This window comes from Mesoplodon mirus (genome assembly GCF_964341445.2).
Source record: "Mesoplodon mirus genome assembly, chromosome: X".
Classification (NCBI taxonomy): domain Eukaryota; kingdom Metazoa; phylum Chordata; class Mammalia; order Artiodactyla; family Ziphiidae; genus Mesoplodon; species Mesoplodon mirus.
In genome coordinates this window covers 67191421-67211834 of record NC_138981.1, presented here as the reverse complement: position 1 = coordinate 67211834, position 20414 = coordinate 67191421, and the positions used below count along the sequence as shown (strand labels likewise).

At 33.7% G+C, this 20414-nt stretch overlaps 1 protein-coding gene across 2 annotated transcripts in view; it reads left to right on the top strand.

The window, feature by feature from the left end:
- The window catches only part of BRWD3 (bromodomain and WD repeat domain containing 3), a 121392-nt gene extending 101893 nt beyond the window's left edge, over positions 1 to 19499 (top strand). The window contains exons 34-41 of one of the 2 annotated variants that reach the window (XM_082609032.1): positions 2637 to 2693; positions 3783 to 3923; positions 4803 to 4877; positions 6220 to 6369; positions 7689 to 7852; positions 8219 to 8316; positions 8862 to 9020; positions 14260 to 19499. In XM_082609032.1, the coding sequence (XP_082465158.1) occupies positions 2637 to 2693; positions 3783 to 3923; positions 4803 to 4877; positions 6220 to 6369; positions 7689 to 7852; positions 8219 to 8316; positions 8862 to 9020; positions 14260 to 15014 (1599 nt within the window). In that variant the 3' untranslated portion in view covers positions 15015 to 19499. The remainder of the gene's footprint in view (positions 1 to 2636; positions 2694 to 3782; positions 3924 to 4802; positions 4878 to 6219; positions 6370 to 7688; positions 7853 to 8218; positions 8317 to 8861; positions 9021 to 14259) is intronic. The other variant, XM_082609033.1, reaches the window with a different exon arrangement.
- Positions 19500 to 20414: the final 915 nt, after the last annotated feature.

Genomic DNA, 20414 nt, shown 5'->3' with positions numbered 1-20414 from the left:
TTTGGATGTCTCCTTTGGAAAAATGTCTATTCAGTTTCTCTACCTATTTTTTAATTGGATTATTTGTTCTTTTGCTATCAAGTTGTTTATATCTTTTGGATATTAACCCCCTATGAAATATATGATTTGCAAATATTTTCTCCAATTTGGTACATTGCCTTTCATTTTGTTGATGGTTTTCTTTACTGTGCAGAAGTAGTCAAGTAGTCCCACTTGTTTATTTTTGCTTTTGCTGCCTTTTATTACCTTTGGATTTTGTCACATCCAAAAACATCATTGTCAAGACAAATGTCAAGCAGCTTACCCCTCTGTGTTTTCTCTTAGGAGTTTTTTTTTTGTTGTTGTTGTTTTGTTTTGTTTATGGTATGCGGGCCTCTCACTGTTGTGGCCTCTCCCATTGTGGAGCACAGGCTCCGGACGTGCAGGCTCAGCAGCCATGTCTCACGGGCCCAGCCTCTCCGCGGCATGTGGGATCTTCCTGGACCAGGACATGAACTCGTGTCCCCTGCATCGGCAGGTGAACTCTCAACCACTGTGCCACCAGGGAAGCCCTCTCTTAGGAGTTTTATGGTTTCATGTCTTACATCCAAGTCCTTAATCCATTTTGAGTTGTGTTTAATGTATGGTGTAAGATAGGTGTCCAGTTCCATTCTTTTGCAGGCGGATATCCAGTTTTCCCAGCACAATTTATTGAAGAAACTATCCTTTCCCTATTTTATATTCTTGGCTCTTCTGTTGTAAATTAATTGACCAATATGCATGGGTTTATTTCTGTGCTCTATTTTGTTCCATTGATCTCTGTGTTTTATGTCAATATCATACTCTTGTGATTACTATATATTTGTAACATAGTTTGGTATCAGGAGGTGTGATGCCTCCAGCTTTGTTCTTCTTTCTCAAGATTGCTATTAGAATTCTTTTATATGGTTCCATATGAATTTTAAGATTATTTTCTATTTCTGCAAAAAATGCTGTTGGAAATTGTGCTGAATCTGTATATTGCTTTGAGTAGTACAAACATTTTAACAATATTAATTTTCCCAATCCATGTGCATGGACTATCTTTCCATTTATTTGTGTATACTTCTGTTTCATCAATGTCTTATAGTTTTCAGTGTCCAGATCTTTCAACTCCTTGGTTAAATTTATTCCTAGGTATTTTATTCTTTTTGATGCAATTATAAATGGCATTATTTTCTTAATTTCTCTTTCTGATAGCCCATTATTAGTGTATAGAAACACAACTTATTTTTGTATATTGATTTTGTATCCTTCAACTTTACTGAGTTTGTTGATTAGTTCTAGCAGTTTTTTGGTGGAGTATTTAGAGTTTTCTATATGTAATATTATGTCATCTGCTAACAGAGACAGTATTACTTCTTCCTTTTTAATTTGGATGTCTTTTGTTTTTCTTGACTAATTGTTCTAGCTAGGACTTCCAATACTATGTTAAATAAAATAAAAGAGTGGGCATCCTTGTCTCGTTCCTGATCTTAGAGGAAAAGCTTTTGGGTTTTTTCCATTGACCATGAAGTTAGCTGTGAGTTTGTCATATATGGCCTTTATTATGTTGAAATAAAATCTATACCTATTTTGTTATACCTTTTGGATATTAACCCCACAGGGAGTTTTTATCATGGATGGATGTTGCTCACCTCAGAATGGCACTCTGGGTTAGAATAGAAAATTAAAGTAAAATGTAGTTCAGCAATTTTAGAAAGGGAAACCAATGGCTCATGAGCTACTTTGCTTTTTTTAAAAAAAAATTATTTGGGTATAGTTGATTTGCAATGCTGTGTTAATTTCAGGTGTACAGCAAAGTGAATCTGTTATACATATACATATACATATATCCACTCTTTTTTAGATTATTTTCCCATATAGGCCATTACAGAGTATTGAGTACAGTTCCCTGTGCTAGACAGTAGGTCCTTATTAGTTATCTATTTTATATATAGTAGTGTGAATACGTCAGTCCCAATCTTCCAGTTTATCCCTCCCCCACCGTTACCCTCCTGGTAACCATAAATTTATTTTCTACATGTGTAACTCTATTTCTGTTTTGTAGATAAGTTCATTTGTAGCCATTTTCTAGATTATCCGAGGCATTACCAATGTGCTTCACCATCACCAAGTTAATAGTGGTGTGTGGGCCTTGCCTCTTTGTATTAAAAAACTAACCCTCAGAGGGATACTTAACTGAATCTTATGTTTTAATACACATTCATATTTTCCCTATAGAAAAGAGATGTATTTCTTGAAGTAGCAAAATATTAATCATGAGTAATTCATGATTATAGTATATTAAATTAGCATGTCATATAAAATAATTTTTTAAAAAAATACTAACATTTAGGTAAAACTTTAGATACCAATCATTGTACTTTCCCCCTCACTTCCTATTCTGATTTAAAGAGAAACCTCATTTACTCTTCTTCTCCCAGTATATTTTCCAACTTGTATATAGCATGTAGGTGAAGTTTGGAGTGAGTCTCCCTCCCACCTTTGTTCTGTTGCCTGGTCCAATGAGGGAGTTAATTGTGATTATATTTGTCATTTCTTTGTAAATTTTATCTAATTTGTAAGACTAATTTATAAACTTAATATCTTCTCCCACTCTTCCATTTTAATTTTAGGATACAGAAATGGTTGATTTAGATTCAGATGGTCCTGGTACTTCATCTGGAAGAAGGGTAAGTGGATAAGTGAACTGCTGATAAGAAAAAATTCAGGCTTCCTGTGTCAGGGATCCCTAAGACCAACTCCACATATTTGGAGAATTGCTAGAAAGACTTATGGAACTCAGTATATATACTTGTTAACTCATTGCTAAGGTTTATGACAGTGACACAGTAAGGATACACAGCTGGATCACAGGGAAAAAGATACAGACAGAGTCTGGAGGAATCCATGTGCAGTTTTCTTTATGTTCTCTCTCTCCTCTGAAGGGCCACACATAGTACATTCTTTCCCCACAGTGAAAATATAGCAACATGTGTGTGATTAGAGACTGAGCTCCCAAAGAATTTATTGGGAGCTTGTTATGTAAACCCCATCTAGCTAGCACATGCCAAGATTCCAGACTCCCAGAAAGCAGGAAAGCATAGGAAATGTACAGGCAAGTGAATGTTCAACACAAGTGACATTCTTTGTACAAACAGTGTGGGCACAGTAAACCACCTTTATTACTTAGGAAAGAGTTCAAGTACCAAGTTCTTAGACGCCAGTCAAGGGCCAACCTTATAAGCAAGCCCTGCTATAGATAGCCTCAGGTCTGTTATGTTAACTCTGTTCTGCACACTTCTCCTCTATGATAATTAGACAAACATTTGTTGTATATAAGGAAAATGTTTCCTTTCAGATACTGAAACAGATTGTGTAAAAATGGCATCAAATACTAAAGGCAAGAATATATTATGACCACAAAGGATTTACTTAAGAATATATATATTGTTCAAGTGTTATTTTAAGAAAATTACGGTGCCATTGTCAAATATTCTTAACTAGCGGCAAAGACTAAGGTATTAAAATTATTGACCTTGTAGATTTTCTTAAAGTGAGAATTCAGAATGCTAGAATTCTTGCTGTTTCTAAGAATATAATATCCAGTTTTTATTTGTTTATATTTTTGCCAGGGAGAATGATGTTTAATCTAAACTAAGAAACTTTTAAATAGCAGCTGCTCTATCTTATATAGATATATATTAACATAGGAAGACAGGAGAAAATCAATGAAGACTTAAGGAAAGAGCTTTTAGATATAATTCTTTTAAAATCTACAGGTCAAATGCCGAGGCAGAAGACTGTCTTTAAAGTGTAATCCTGATGCTTGGAGAAAACAATGCACAGAACTGTTGGGCCTCATTTATGAACGTGAAGACTCAGAGCCATTTCGACAGCCATCTGATCCTCTTTCCTACCCAGTAAGTATAGTTATTTAAATAATTACCAATATGTAATTTCCCATAAATGTCCATGCTAAGTTCTAGTTAAGAGCCCTTTCCCCCCTTTCTTCCTTCCTTCCTTCTTCCTTCTTTGTTTGTGTATCTTTGAATTGTGAAAGTGGGTAGTGTGATTAGTCATGACTTTTTAAAATGCCTGACATGTACTTTGTAAATTACACAGTTGTAAACCAAATTTTAATCTAAACATCTTTGAATTTCCTTGCTGCTTTTATTTTGCATATTTGTATAATGTATTTTATTAACTTCTAATAAACTTCTACACACTGGAAACCCTTGATAACATATATCAGCCCTATTTAATTTACAATAAATAAGTTCTTCAATATGATCACTTAGAGTAATCAATATACCAAATTACTTTTCGTCAAAGATAAAAGCATGAGAACTTAAATTAGAGGATTCCTTTTCTAGGAGTATATCTATTTATATGTTGAATAACCTTTTAGTATAGATAGCAAATCTGTTTTAGCTTTTTCAGAAAAAAGGTACAGCAATATTTCAGAAATACATCAAACTATCCTCTGAAATTAGTAAACATCAGTATTCTCTGCATACACAGGTTTCAGTTGGGAAAAAATATTATTCAAATAAGGAACAAAATTACATTCAACAAAACTTGATTTGTTATTGTAGGGGGTTTAGGTAGAATAAATTAGTTTTGTGTTTTTCATGGTAGAGGAGAATGGTGAATGTAGAATTCCTTCATCTTAAATTATAGTCAGTAAAAACATAATTCCTGTTTATGGATCTTTGAGCTTTAAATCATAATTGCATTGCAAGTCTTGATATTTTGTTGTGGTGGCCTGGAAATACAATATATCTTCTTTACCCTAATAGGGCCATCAAGAGCAAGAGGGTGAATCCTCTGAGTCAGTTATTCCAGAACGACAACAAGATCCATCTCTTTGTGAGGTAGGCCTAGTAGTCTCTTAAAAGGCATATATGTTCTGGTTGTTTTTGTGTTGTTTTACTTTTTTAAATCCCCATACTGTAAATAAACCTTTTACAATTTGTAAAGCTATTTTTCAACTTTGCTCACTATCTTTTTACCTTTGTTTGAGTTTTTGGTTGTTTATTTTTTGTCTTTTAAACAACACATGCTCTGGAGAGTTCTTTGTAGCATCTGGGTAGATGTTTGTTTCTATAGGTCTAAAACTACTGTAGCAGAGTAGAAAGCATCAATTACACAACATAATTATGTCTGTAACTGCAGCTGATTGTTCCCAGTGGGACTTTATTCAGCAGGCTGACTGGGTCTTTTGAGTTTTGGTCATTGTATTACATGAAGTTCCAATATTTTTTCTCTATGAAAATGTTTGTTTCATAAGCCATATTATGTTGAAATACACTTTGGTTTTTATGATTTAGCAAAAAAAATTAAGAAGATACATTAAGATCAACTGTGGTTTCTCATACTTTGAAAAATACTTTCTCTTTTTTTAATACCTTTCTTCTGCTCCTTCATCTAGCCCTTTGGATTCTCCTTTGAGAGAAATGTTGTGCTTTTATTTCTTAATGATTCTAAGTAGGATGAAGGATCTAATATTGACTATGGTTTTCACTCCAGAACATGTTTATTATTGGTGGTTGTGGTATACATAAGTATAAATTTCAGATGTAATTCCATATGATAACCCTAGGAATATCTTAACTAGACTTGAAAGATTTAGGTTAAAATAGAAAGAATCTTCTCCTACCACTAACTAATAAAGATCAAACTAATTATGAATCTGAGACTGAAGACTTTAGATGAAGCACAAGTGTCACATTTATTAAAAAACAAAAAGATAGGAGAAAGGCACAAACATGGCCAATTTGATTTTGACCTTCAACTAATGACAGTTTAGGTAGAATACCCTCATGCCAACTCCCTGGCACATTGCTCAATGAAAGTAGAAGATGGGATTATTCACACAGAATTAAATAATTCCATGTCACAAATTCGCTACCTATTTCCAAGATATTCCCATCTATGTAGAGATGAAGCCAGTGGCTGTGGATTTTCTGTTCTGTCCCTTGAGAGAGTCATATGGTTTTCCATTGAAAGGTGAGGGCTAAGACCCTCCCACAGACCCCTGCTGTTTCCCTGAGCCACCAAAGACCTCTATTAAATGGATGGTTTGGGACTACGAAGAGGTAACTGGCAGATTGAAGAGCAGTGTGTTTGTTTCATGATGATGCAAATCTCAGTCCCATTGTATTATGTAGTGTTGTTACTCAGCCTGTGTGTTTAATAACACATTCTTCTTTGTAGGATTGTCATGTTATAGACACTCCTATGGACTTCAGCACTGTGAAAGAAACTTTGGAAGCAGGAAACTATGGTAGTCCTCTGGAATTTTATAAGGATGTTCGCCAAATATTCAGCAACTCCAAAGCTTATACCTCTAATAAAAAGTCAAGGGTATGAAAAAAACAATATTAGGTGGATTAATTACCTAAGTGTTTAGTTATATATATCAGGCAATTTTCTTTCACCAGTTTTAAAATTGCTAAACAAGTATGTACTACCATTCTGACATAGTTTCTAAAGTTTGATTCTCAGTACTTTCCCTGAAACAGTTTATTAAGCATGCATTAAAGATACATTTAGCATAGTCATTCTGAAATTAAGCCCTTCTTCCTTTCTCCTACCTGCCTCTTCTTTACTCTTAAGTAATACCTATATTTGCCAGAGAGAAGTCAAGGAAAGTAGTGGTAGAAATTTGAGTACTCTTTAATATGTCCAATAAATAATTTGATAAATAAAAATGGTTGATTGGATTAATTTATATGAAATATTTAGATTAGCTCTGAATATTTATGTTCCTTTATTATAACAAATTAGTGAACTATATTGGGAAATTATAACTGTTTATTCATACTCACATTTAATACTTTCTCTGTGTTTTGTCAGTATTTAAGCATCTTGAGAATGAAAAAGTAATAATTTTTTGTGTTTTCTAATCACTAGTATCTGATTAACTTTAAAATCAATTGCACAGTAGGTATATACATGCTCACTTCCACTTCATATGACATGAATTTTCACTGATTTCTGTACACATAATTTTTCACACTTGATTTATTTTCTACATTTACATGTGTACTGATAAATATTTGTATAATCTTTAAACAGTAGGTTTTATATTTTGAAGCCTTTTTTAAAAATATATATTATGAACATTTTTCCATCTTATTATTACTCTTTGAAAACAGAAGAGTAGGTGGTTTTGTGTAGGTGGTTTTGTGTTGTTTAACCAGCGTCCTGGTGCTAGAGATTTAGGTTGTTTTTAGTTTTTCACTTAAAATGGATAATGCTGTGTCTAACATCTTTAACATCCTTGAACGTAATTAGTTTTTGTGTGTAATTCTCTGATATTTCCTTAGGATAGATTCCTAAAGATGAAATTATTAGCCAAAGGATGTATATATTTTAACGTTTTTGGCAAATATTGCAGATTGTCCTTAGAATGTTGTTCAGGTTAAAATACCCACTGGCAATGTATAAGAATGTTTTTTCCTCCCCTTCCCAACATTGGATATTATCTTTTAAAAATCTTTATTAATTTGTAGGTGAAAATGGTATTTTGTTTAATTCTTCAGGAAGAATTTTTCAAGTGTAAGAAGCACATATATTATGTCTGAAAGGATGATGTTGATATTGTTCAGGCATGTTTATAACCTGTTATTTTTATATAATTAAAGTAGTTGGTAAAACAAGACTAATTTCTACCTTTTCAGATCTATAGCATGACATTGCGATTATCTGCCTTATTTGAAAGTCATATTAAAAATATCGTCTCTGAATATAAGTCAGCAATCCAGAGTCAGAAGAGGAGAAGGCCACGGTACAGAAAACGTCTAAGAAGTAGCAGCAGTTCATTATCTAGTAGCAGAGCTCCTAGGTATATTACATTGACATAGCAGTTTAGTTTTCAAAGCATCTTGTATGTATTACCTCACTTCTTAAAGTTTATTGACTGCTTTGAAGGAATCCAAGAGATTTTTTGTTGTTGTTGTTAGAACTCTTATACCTGTGTAAAGGTGGAGCTGGTAACCCAAAGCCTTGTTTATATGGATTTTACTATACCAAAACCTTTTTTTTTAAATTTTAATGATTGAAATTTAACTTTGTCCTATTACCAATTTGAAGTATTTCACTTAAATTATATTGCATTTCTTCTTTGCTTAGCTTAAGCATTTTGTATCATACTATCATAATATATTGCTAATAGAAAAAATTGTTCATTATTATATATTTTTACTTATAGTCCAAAAGGGAAACAGAAACAAATGAAGTTACAGCCTAAAAATGACCAGAATACCTCAGTGTCTTATGCCAGGACTAGCTCTCCTTTCTCATCTCCTGGTAAATATGTCTTTTGTTTTTCGTGTTCTGTATTTTAGTTTAACTAAAGAATATAGAAGAGGCAGCATGGTTTATAATGCAAGGAGCAGTGGATTTGGATGTATCAATAGAAAAGTTGCATTTTATCCCCAGTTCTCTGTGGTCCTGGGTAAGACATTAGGTCATAGGACTTAGTTTCTTCATTTTTAAAGTGAGGGTGTTAAGACTAGATGAATTTTAAAGTCACTTAGTTTTAAAATTATGTGACTTTATGATTTTTAACATCTGTAATATCTCAGACCACTCATCTATAATATATTTGCCAACCTAAGAATTGAAGATTCCTAGTGTGGGGAGGTGGTTTCCTTGGACAAGTTTTTCTGACAAACTGTGCTTGAAAGCTTAATGATGTAATAAAACATTTGTTCTCGAAATATTCATATTTTCTTTAAACAGTTTGTAATTTTGATGTTAGAGTGAAATAACTGAGATATAGTTTTTAAAAAAGCCTGTTTAAATTTCTGAAAACATAATTATGTTAACATTACAATTTTTTTAAATGTAAGTTTCAGATGCTGCTGAAGGGCTGTCACTGTATTTACTTGATGACGAACTGGATGGGCCATTTTCTTCATCGAGCTTCAGTGGATATAGCCGAAGTGGAAATAGCCATGACCCAGGGAAAGCCAAATCATTTCGAAATAAAGTTTTGCCGATTAAACAAGGTAAGAAATAAATATGGACAGGGCATTTATTCTTTGTTCCTTTATGATGGCAGACAAATCATTTAAAAGCTGATGTATTTAGGTAGTAAAAATTAGCATGTTCTTATAGTTAATGAGGATTTCAATATTGTCAGATTTGAGTCAGATAGGATTTCATATGCAGATTTCCAAACATATCTTAGTCTTTTAAAATAAAATTTTAAATGAGTAGGGAGAAAAAACTAAATGAAAAGATCTTTCCCCAAGCACAGTAAAAACTAGACTGTTTGACACATTTAGAGTTTTTCATATTATTAAACCGTATGAATAAGAAAGGAAAAAGAATCCAAAATCACCTTTAAATAGGCCTCATATATATATATATATATTTTAGGCCTCATATTTTTAAGGGCTACCCCAATTTTACAAAAGGGTTTGTGTTGAAAAGTGAGCCTTCTTTCAGTCAACATCCACTTTTAAAACCTTCCTTTGGTTTTCCAGTTATGTTACTCAGATATTCTCTTCCTTTGGGGGCCTGCTGTCTCAATAATTCAGGGGTTTTCAGACTGTTCTACCTATTTCTGGATAATCCAAAAAGGTACTTCAGAAATACTCAGAAGAGCTTTCTCCTTTCAACCAGAACAACTCTGTTTTTTATTTCATGTGATGAGCTTTCATATAACTTTTATTTGAATTATAATTTTCACTGCTTAAAAAGAAATCACAGACCTAATAATTCATTATCAGGTACATCCATTTTGGACCATGTCTGAGGGCATCGGTTATAAATACTGGAAGGTTATTGTTGTTATGCAGACTTTCTTCTTATACTTAGTCCTATGTTATGGACCCTGAGCATGTTCACAGAAAGTTCTAATATGTTCATCTATTTGAAGTTTGTGAAGAATGATTAATATGCTTTTATAAATATGTTTATTGGAATATATATTTCTATTTTATATAAATTTTTAATGAAAGATTAAGTAGCTTATTCATTGTTATTGAAGTATCAAATAACTTAAAAATAGATGTTCTAAAGATATATTTTATATCAGTTATGTGAGAAATATTGAAACTTCAGATTACTTTAAAATAATTAGTGCCTTTATTTTTCCAATTTATATCTTTACCCTCTCCTCTGATCCTGCTGCCATTGCATACTCATGGCACTTCTCTTTTTGCTCTATCCTTCACTGTCAAGCTTTTAGAAAGAATAGCTTATACTTCCTACCTCTATTTTCTTTCTATTTAAACATTCCTTTATGCTTTGTAGTCTGGCCTCTTCCCATACCACTCTCCAAAAGCTTTTTTCCCCAGAATCACCAGTAATCTTCAGTGACCAACCAGTGTCCTTTTCTTAGTCCCCATCTCCTTGATCTCTCTATATCGTTGCATGCTATTGACTACACCCACTAGGAACTCCACTGCCTGGCTTCTATACTCTACTGATCCTATATCTCTGTTTCTCCTATATTTCTATATTTTGTCTTTTCTTTGGCCTTTCATGCCACCTATTTTCAGTTTCTCACTTTTTTGTCTTCTACAAATAAAGGAATTTAATAACTACATCTATCATCTTTATGCTCATGACTCCAAATTCATATATCTAGCCCTAACCTCTCTTTATTCTACCAGTCTCATTTCCAGTACTTCTTTAAAAAAATTTCCCTTGAGTGCTTATCATCCATTTTTTTTAAATTTTTTTATTAGTTTCTGCTTTATAACAAAGTGAATCAGTCATACATATACATCTGTTCCCACATCCCTTCCCTCATGCATCTCCCTCCCTCCCACCCTCCCCATCCCACCCCTCCAGGCGGTCACAAAGCACCGAGCTGATCTCCCTGTGCTCTGCGGCTGCTTCCCACTATCTATCTACCTTACGTTTGGTAGTGTATATATGTCCATGCCTCTCTTTCGCTTTGTCACAGCTTACCCTTCCCACTCCCCATATCCTCAATTCCATTCTCAAGTAGGTCTGTGTCTTTATTCCCGTTTTACCCCTAGGTTCTTCATGACATTTTTTTTTTAATTCCGTATATATGTGTTAGCATACGGTATTTGTCTTTCTCTTTCTGACTTATTTCACTCTGTATGATAGACTCTAGGTCTATCCACCTCATCACAAATAGCTCAGTTTCGTTTCTTTTTATGGCTGAGTAATATTCCATTGTATATATGTGCCACATCTTCTTTATCCATTCATCTGATGATGGACACTTAGGTATCATCCATTTTTATGTTTCAAGATTGCTTCTTTTTTTGCACTCACTATTTCAGTTAATGGCACCATCATCTTCTGAGTCATCCAGCTTAAAATCTTACAGTGTTCTTTGACTCACCTTTTATCCCTCATAAGTGTCAGTTGCTAAGTTTTGTGAAGTCTACAACTTTTTAGTATCACTCAAATCTCTTGCTACAGTTTGTATTGCTATCCCCATAGTCTCTAGCCTAGTATAATAGTCAACATGGGCTGTCACAGCAAGATACCACAGATTGGCTTAAACAACAGATGTTCATTTTTTAGCAGCTATATTGAGATACCATTTGACATATAAAAATTGTATATATTTAAAGTGTACAATTTGATATTTTGATATACATATACACCATGAAATGGTCACCACAATCAAACTAATTAACATATCCATCACCTCTACATAGTTACCGAGTGTGTGTGTATGTGTGTGTGTGTTCAGGAGATTTAAGGTCTATCCTCTTAGCAAATTTCAGGTATACGATACAGTATTGTTAACTGTAGTCACCATGCTGCATATGTGATATCCAGAATAACTGAATCTTTGTACCCTTTAACCAACACCTCCCCATTTTTCCTCCCTCCAGCCCCTGGCAACCTCCATCCTACTCTCTCCCTCTATGAGTATGACTGTTTTAGATTATAGATACAAGTGATATCATGCAATATTTCTCTTTCTGTATCTTGCATATGTTGCTTAGCATAATGTCCTCCAGCTCCATGCATGTTGTCGTAAATGGCAATATTTCCTTCTTTTATCCATTCATCTGTAGAGAGACATACAGGTTGTTTCCATGTCTTGGCTGTTGTGAATAATGCTACACTGAACATGGGAATACAGATATCTCTTCAAGATGCTGATTTCAATTTCTTTGGGTATATATCCAGAAGTGGGTTTGCTGGATCAAATTGTAGTTCTATTTTTAGTTTTTTTTAGGGAACCTCCATACTGATTTCCATAATGGCTGTACTAATTTACTTTCTCACCAACAGTGTACAGGGGTTCCCTTTACTCCACATCCTCACCAACACTTGTTATCTTTTATCTTTTTGATATTAGCCACCCTAACAGGTGTGAGGTGATATCTGATTGTGGTTTTGATTTACATTTCACTGATGGTTAGAGATGTTGAGCACCTTTTCATATACCTACAACAGACATTTATTTTCTCACAGTTCTGGAGGTTCAAAATCCAAGACCAAGGTGCCAGCAGGGTTGGTGTCTAGTAAGGGCTTTCTTCCTGGCTTGCTCATGGCTACCTTCTCCCTGTGTCCTCGTGTGAGGTTTTTCTTTGCATACACAGACAAGGAGAGCAAGTGAGCACTGGTGTGTCTTTCTCTTATAAGGACACAGGCAAGTCCTGGTGCATTAGGGCCCACCTACCCTTATGATTTCATTTAATTTTAATTACTTCCTTAAAGGCTCCACGTACAGTCATATTGGGGGTTAGGGCTTCAACATATGTATTTGACGGGGTGGGGTGGGCACACAAAATTCAATCCATAACACCTAGACTATTAGATTAATCTTGTAATTGTGGTTACCATACAACCCTACTCTTTGCTCTCTCCAATTTTGCCAGTCCACTTTCCTATTTTCCTCTTACCTCACTTATTTTTGCCAATTGTTCTTTATCTTTAAATGTTGGAATATACTAAGTCTCAGTCCTCAGCCACCTTCTCTCTCTTCACTTGCTCTCTCAGCGAGCTTTCTTATTTCTCTTTGCCCTAAATGTTATCTCTTTACTGAAAATTTCCAAAATTATATCTCCAACTCTATCCAAGTCTCCCTTGAGTTCTGAACTGGTATATCCACTTGCTTTTTTTCTTTTTCTTTTTTAAAATGTCTTGACTTGGATTTCTAGTAGTATTTCTATCTGGAATCTTGATTTTTTCTTTCCACCAGATTGCCCAAATCTATTCTCCTTCATTGTTCTCTAACCTAGCAAAATATCTCTACCATTCACCAAGTTACTCAGGCATAAAACTTAGGAGTTGATCTTCATTTTGTGCTTAACACTTGACATCCAATCCATCAGCAATTTCTGTCAGTTTGAACTATGAAGGTTGGTTCTGGTAGCTCCCCCAGAAGGAAATATTCTAAATCTAATCACTTATCATCACCTTTATTGATACATCTCTCATCATCTCTTACCTAGATCATTGCAATGTACTCCCAACTGATCTCTGCTTTCAATCTTGCCCCTCCTATATTCCATTATCTATACAGCAACCATAGCACTCTTAAAAATGTAAATCAGATCCTGTCATTCTCTAGCTTTAAAACTCTCCACTGGCAGTCATCTCCTACTACTTCTTATTTTTCTCTTCCACTCTAATTATACTGGGTTCCTGTTTCCTTCAGTGGAATGTTCTTTCCCCAGATCTCACTTCATTCAGTTCTTTTCTCAAATACTGCCTCAGCAGAAAAGTCTTCCCTATCTAATATACCCCCCATACATACATTCACACTCTTTTTTTTACCCACTTTTCTTTTTCTTTGTAACCAATATTAGTACTTGAAGTTATATTATGTATTTGTTTACTTCATTGTCTATCAGGGTTTCCACACTAAAATATAAATTCAAAGATCAAGGACTTTGTCTCATCATTGCCATATTCCAAAGTCTGTACAATGCCTGGCAGATAGTAGGTAATCAATAATATTTGTTGAATGAATGAATAAAAATATTCTGATGCATGTTCCCAGATTATTCCTTCTAGAGTTCAAGCCCTTAAAATTTCTACCAAGCTACCTCACCACCCATCATCCCTCTACACTCCCCCCATCCCCTGCAAAAAGCAATTAGATAAAAATTAAAACCTTAGTATCTTTAATTTCAAACAGATTTAAATTCATACTCCAGCACTCTCCATGACTTTACCCCATCTATCTTTGGGCACCAAATATATTTTGATAGGCTTTTTATTTTACTTTTGAACCTAAATAACCATCTTATCAATGTCAAAGCTTAACTTTAAAAATTATTCATCTTGATTTAGATCACTCCCTTGATGGACCCCTTATAAATGGTGATGGCAGAGAGCCCCGGGCAGGAATCAAGAGGAAACTACTTAGTGCATCAGAAGAAGATGAGAGCATGGGAAGAGAAGAGAAAGAGAAAAAAGAAACAAAAGAGAAATCACATTTATCTTCCTCAGAGAGTGGAGAGTTAGGATCCAGTTTAAGTTCTGAAAGTACCTGTGGTTCTGATTCTGACTCTGAATCAACTTCCAGAACAGATCAAGATTACGTAGATGGCGACCATGACTATAGCAAATTCATACAAACTAGGCCTAAAAGAAAACTCAGAAAGCAATATGCCAATGGAAAAAGAAACTGGAAGACGAGAGGCACGGGAGGAAGAGGCAGATGGGGCAGATGGGGTAGATGGAGTAGAGGAGGCAGAGGAAGAGGAGGCAGGGGACGAGGCAGTCGAGGAAGAGGTGGAGGTGGCACGAGAGGGAGAGGGCGAGGGAGAGGAGGAAGAGGTGCTTCTAGAGGAGCCACCAGAGCCAAACGTGCACGTATTGCAGATGATGAATTTGATACTATGTTTTCAGGACGTTTCAGTAGACTGCCTCGAATTAAAACAAGAAACCAAGGCAGGAGGACTGTTTTATATAATGATGATTCTGATAATGACAATTTTGTGTCCACTGAAGATCCTCTAAATCTTGGTACATCCAGATCAGGCAGAGTCCGTAAAATGACAGAAAAAGCCAGGGTTAGCCATCTCATGGGATGGAATTATTAACAGTTAATAAATTTAGAATAATTTTAAAAATTTAATGGCCTTCTACTGCAGGGAATTTACCAGGAAATCTACAAAGCAAGTTGTGTGGGGACTTCTGCTTCCTTTCACATTGGTGCTTTTCCATTATGCCAGTATACATTTGTTTCAAGACTTTTGATCTCCACACTTCATTTGTTCAAACAAGCCTTATTCATTAGGCCTTAAATTTTAAAAAATTCTACACACACACACACAAACACACACAGACAGACATACACACACACCACAGACACACTACAGATTTACTACATGAAGGGAGCATTCAGCTTCTTAAGAGTAGCATGACATTTTTATCTCAATGGAATATCCCTCTTTTGCTTTTGTATCACAGAAGTATAGCACCTTCTTACAGAGTTTTATATAGTTTGTTTTTGCCATTTTGATTCCTGTACCAGTAATAATAACTTTTGCACAATACACCAATCCTAAAGGCAGCTATTAAATGTTTACAGTTTCTATATTGTAAGAACGATCTGGATTATTTTACTCTTCCCAGGCCAAACTTTCATGAATTGTACTGAACTGAAGTATATATTTATACTACAGTTTTTTTTGGGGGGTGGGGGGTTCTTAATATGCTTTTCATTGATTTGCTTAATTCATGTTAAAGGTGAGAAAGGGTTGGTGCCTTGTAAATATGTAGCAAATCTTTGTGGTGTGTCCTGATGTGTGCATTAACTTTATTAAAAAAAGAATACTTGAGGTATCAATCTAGACAAGGTGCCAAATGCAAAAGTTTCTTGCATCCATTTTCTTTTCCTATTATATTTTATTGCATTAATAGAACTTGTGTAGCTTAAAAAATAACTTAAACATTTGAAAAATCCTCATCCACAAAGAATAACTTAATAGTAGCTCAGCTACCTCTATTAACTACAACTACTGGAAACATTAAGAAAAATAGATGCTGTCATTCATTACTAAGGAGAAATAGAACAAGCTTGATAGGAGTGAATACTCATAAGTTATAAGCTGAGAGGTTAGTAATTATATTGGTTCTCAAATTAATAGTTGTAATTAACAAACTTTCTTTAGTATGCTCTACCTTATTAGTCTTTTCTTAGAACATATTTGTATAAGTAGACTTGATCTACTACTTATATATCTCTGCTACCACTTACTATTTAACAGCTGTGAGTGACTAGTTTTGAATTTTAAAATGTAACACAGCACCTAGTTTGAGTTGGAATGTTTTGGCTAGCTAATATTTTGAATCAACTTCAATAGGGTTCTGCTCATACCATTCCAAAGGGTTCTTCTGTGATAATCTTTCAGAATAGAACCTGGTTGCACTGCACACTGATATTTTGAGTCATTATTTTATATATTAAAAAACTTTAAACCGTATGGTCTTGTTTACAGCAGTAGAGTGCACATGGTTCCATAAGTGAGCTTGAGTTCCAAGATCAATTTTACTCTTCAAATTTGAGAGATTGCAAATTCGCTAATTCATTAGATTCTTAGATTTTTTGAGGTGAGAAGGATAATATTGATCTCTGTTTTTGTAGCAACCGATTTGTTGCGCATAGATCAGTCTTGTGGGATAAAAGAAACGTTTTAATGTATGCTTAGTAATCCCAGGATATTTCCTAAGCTAATGTATTTGTCTCATGCTTTCAATCATTTCATGCATCTGAAAATCCTTAAGTGCAGAGGAAGGAGTACACACATAACTTTGCTTTTTTGGTTGGGTTGGGTGGGGGTTATTCTCGGACTAACATCTTTAAGCAATTTTCACTTGCAGTAGAAATGATTTTCAGGCTTTAAGAAAGTATTGTGAATTAGTATTGTGAATTATTAATGGAACTAACTTCTGTTACTGGACAGTAGATCAAGCTGATTTTTTGTTGTTGTTGTTGTTGTTGTCTACTTTTCACTAAACCAAAATTACTTCTGGTTGTAACTCAGCTGCCACTTTTAACCATAATATAGATTCAAAATTATTCATGTTTAAAACTCTACATTTGATTTTTGCTAAAATCTACTATTTTAGTTATTCATATCTTAGACATTTAGACTAAATGTGTGCCTGTGTTTTCCTGGAATCGATAACACTTTGGCCTACCCTATTCAAAGTAACATAGTTACTTAAATTCATGGATATACTCAAATGTGTATCATGTGTATCATTTTAGTGTGAAAAAAATTTTTGACATTCTTCTATGAAGAGCCGACCTCTTGAAATGTAGAAGAATTGCCATCTGTGTGATTTAGCTATCTCAAGCTTTATTTATAATTTATTTTGAAAAATAAAAATGGCACATTTATTTCCCAAACGTCAAGATTTTCTAGGTTTAGATAATTAGAATAATAAGGCTGAAGACATTTTTAAGCATATTTTATATGTAGTGAGATACTGTGAAAATACTAGTGAACAGCATTTTGCTGTGATATTGATTTCAGTTATTAGGATTTAAAGTTAGTCACCAGGGTATGTTAGATGAGCATAGTTATCATTTATTACAAAACAAACAGATTGTTTTCTGTTTGCATGCAAATTATTTTAATAAGTGTGAAAATAAAAGTTTGGAAGACAGTATTTTTACTTTTATATCTGGACTCCCTCCCCCCCCATTTATACTTTGCTTTTTTTTTTGTAATACCACCTCCTGTGAATGTGTTGTAATTTATATCGCATTGATATTTTATCACTTTAATTTTTTAGAGGTCCTTAAAACCTAAATAAGATCTGGGTTTAGCCATAGCAAAGAAAGTAGGAAATGAGCTAAGAATTTTGAAGAAAAGTCTAAATCTTAAATAAATTGCTAAGAAAAAAACAGTTACATTTAGGCCCATGAGACCATATACATGTACAAGCCTATTCCTATGCTAGATATTAACAGTCAATGAATTGTAATATTTCTCATGAATGCTAATAATGTTTTAATTCCCAGCTTTAAGATCCTAGCATGTGTATCTGTTTATGAAAACAAAATTGTGTGTTTCTTCTATGGCTTGCTGTGTGTATCTCTTCCAGCAATAGGATGCTTTCCAAAACATTCACTAGCCTATTAATGTAATGACTAGATATGTTTGTGTGTGTGCACGTGGGTGCTCGTGCCTGCACGCACACACACACACATGCATAGGTCTATATGTAGATTTTTTCCCCCCAACTTGACACGCTTTATCTCAGACATTAAAAAAAAAAAAGTTTGTATGGAAGACAGCCGTTTTCACTGTCTACCAATTTATTGACTCTGTTGTAAAGTGCTTAGCCTGTATATATACTGCTTGATCATCCATATCATTATGCCTTCTAGATAAACAATCTAGGTTTTGTCGTGTACATGTGTCCTATTTTTTTTTTAATCTAATTTGCCCTTCTTTCATATGTTTCTTTGTCTGTTTCCCTTCCCAGAGATCAGGCTTGTGCTGGAATTTTTCCATACAGCACTTTGTTTACCCAGAGGCTAAGAAACTGAGTAAAATTAATAAATCTTATTCTGCACAACTGTGTGCTCAGATACCTAACTCAGCCTTCCAGTACTTTGAACTAAATTTGAGTCATTTATCTTTGTTGTTGTTTTTGTTGTAATCCTAGGTTGTCATCAGACAATAACAGAATAATTAAAAGAGAAAGATGTGAATGCTACTTCTAGCTTTTTGATAAAAACATTTTTGAGCATTTTTCAAAATTTGTATGTTGTGGTAGTGATAAAATTAAACACCTTATTACTTGCTCATATATCTCGGGAATTATTTTATGCACATTTACCAACTGGTACTTATCTTTAAAGTTGGAATTTTCTTTTTTTTTAAGCTGGAATTTTCACATCCTCAAAAAGACTTACATCCTGTATAATTTTCAGTATAATTTTATATCCAGCCTTTTAAACAATTACCAACATTTCAAGTTCTGAAATAAATAGTTTACTTCTGGGGGAAGGAATGGAAATTTCAACATTTAAAGTTCATTGTTTTAAATGTTAACTCCATCCCCAACATCTTTGTGTTACATGAGGGTTTATGAAAGTTATATTGAAAATAGAATATTCTAACATGGTTTTAAGGCTTGTTTTAAAAAATAGTGTGAAAATATTTTCATGCTTTTTTGCTTTTCACCTCTCAGTAAAGTTTCTTTACCAAGTTTAATTTACCAAATTTAACAAGTTTTGTTTAAATTCTAATTATGAGGTTAAATTATTTTCATGGTGCTATATTTTGTATAATATGGATTGTCCTCAAATTTTTTGACATTTATTTCTTATATAGTCTTATCCTTGATTATTTCCTTTTCCATCATTTCTCTCCTGCTTGCTTTTATCCTCATTTCTCTTTCTGCAATGAAGAGTGCACCTAATTTAGTAAACTTCAACAAGACTGGCAATTTATGATTCATTGATGGAAGAAGTACAGTAGAAAGGCCCTGCAGTTTAGAGTTAAGGTGTGTTTGTTTATTTATATGTATGCCTATTTGTTATTCTTATGCCTATCTTAATTAAATTTAGAATATGAGACTTTGACATAAAAGCATTGTAAGTATTTTCTAAAAAATAAAACTATTGATACGTATTAAAATCGCTATTGGTAATTGACTTTTAAAATCACATACAAAAATATTTAGAAACACAGTTGGGAAATGTGTTTTTACATATACCACCAGATACATATTAGGCAGTACTACAAATGTTAATTCTTTAAACAATACTGTGGTGATGGCAATCAGTAAGTTATTTCTTTGTCCTGTAACTTATCATCCTTGTCTTTTGTAATCCCTTACAAAGTATTAACAAAACTGTACTTTATGTTTGTTCTTAGTATCCATAAATTTTAAGGTAGAAAATCATTCAGTTAATAGTTGATGTGATATTGTATATGGACAAAATGTCCATTAAACTAAAATTCAGTAAAGAAAGGTAAACTAAACTGGCTTGGTTTATAAAAGATGTTTTGTTTGGCAATTATTAGTCTTTATAAGCAATTATCTTCAAAGAAAAAAAAACTGAACTAATTTGTTGCCATTCTTTATGGGATGTTTACAATAAAATTCCAAGTTGTTTGGAATCGATTGCACTCTTCCTGCTTTGTGCCTCAACTCAGGTACTGGAGATAAATTAACAAAAAGAAAGAAATATGGAGTTACCTTTGCATTATCCAGCTTCAGAAACGGTAACATGTAACTCTTAGGCCTTTCATTTCTTGTCTTTTGTCATATAATATTCTATTATTGTTATTATTTTAATTAGAGAAACTAGAGCTCTTCTTCCTATCAAAGAAATTTAAGGTGTTTTTTTTTTTTCTTTTTTTCCTTAGTTGTTGCAGATATTCTTTGGGTCACTTTTAGGTGAAAATATGTTAGCATTTTAAATGTGGGCTGCTTGGTGCATTAAAAAACAGCCTGCAAAGCTTTATTCAACA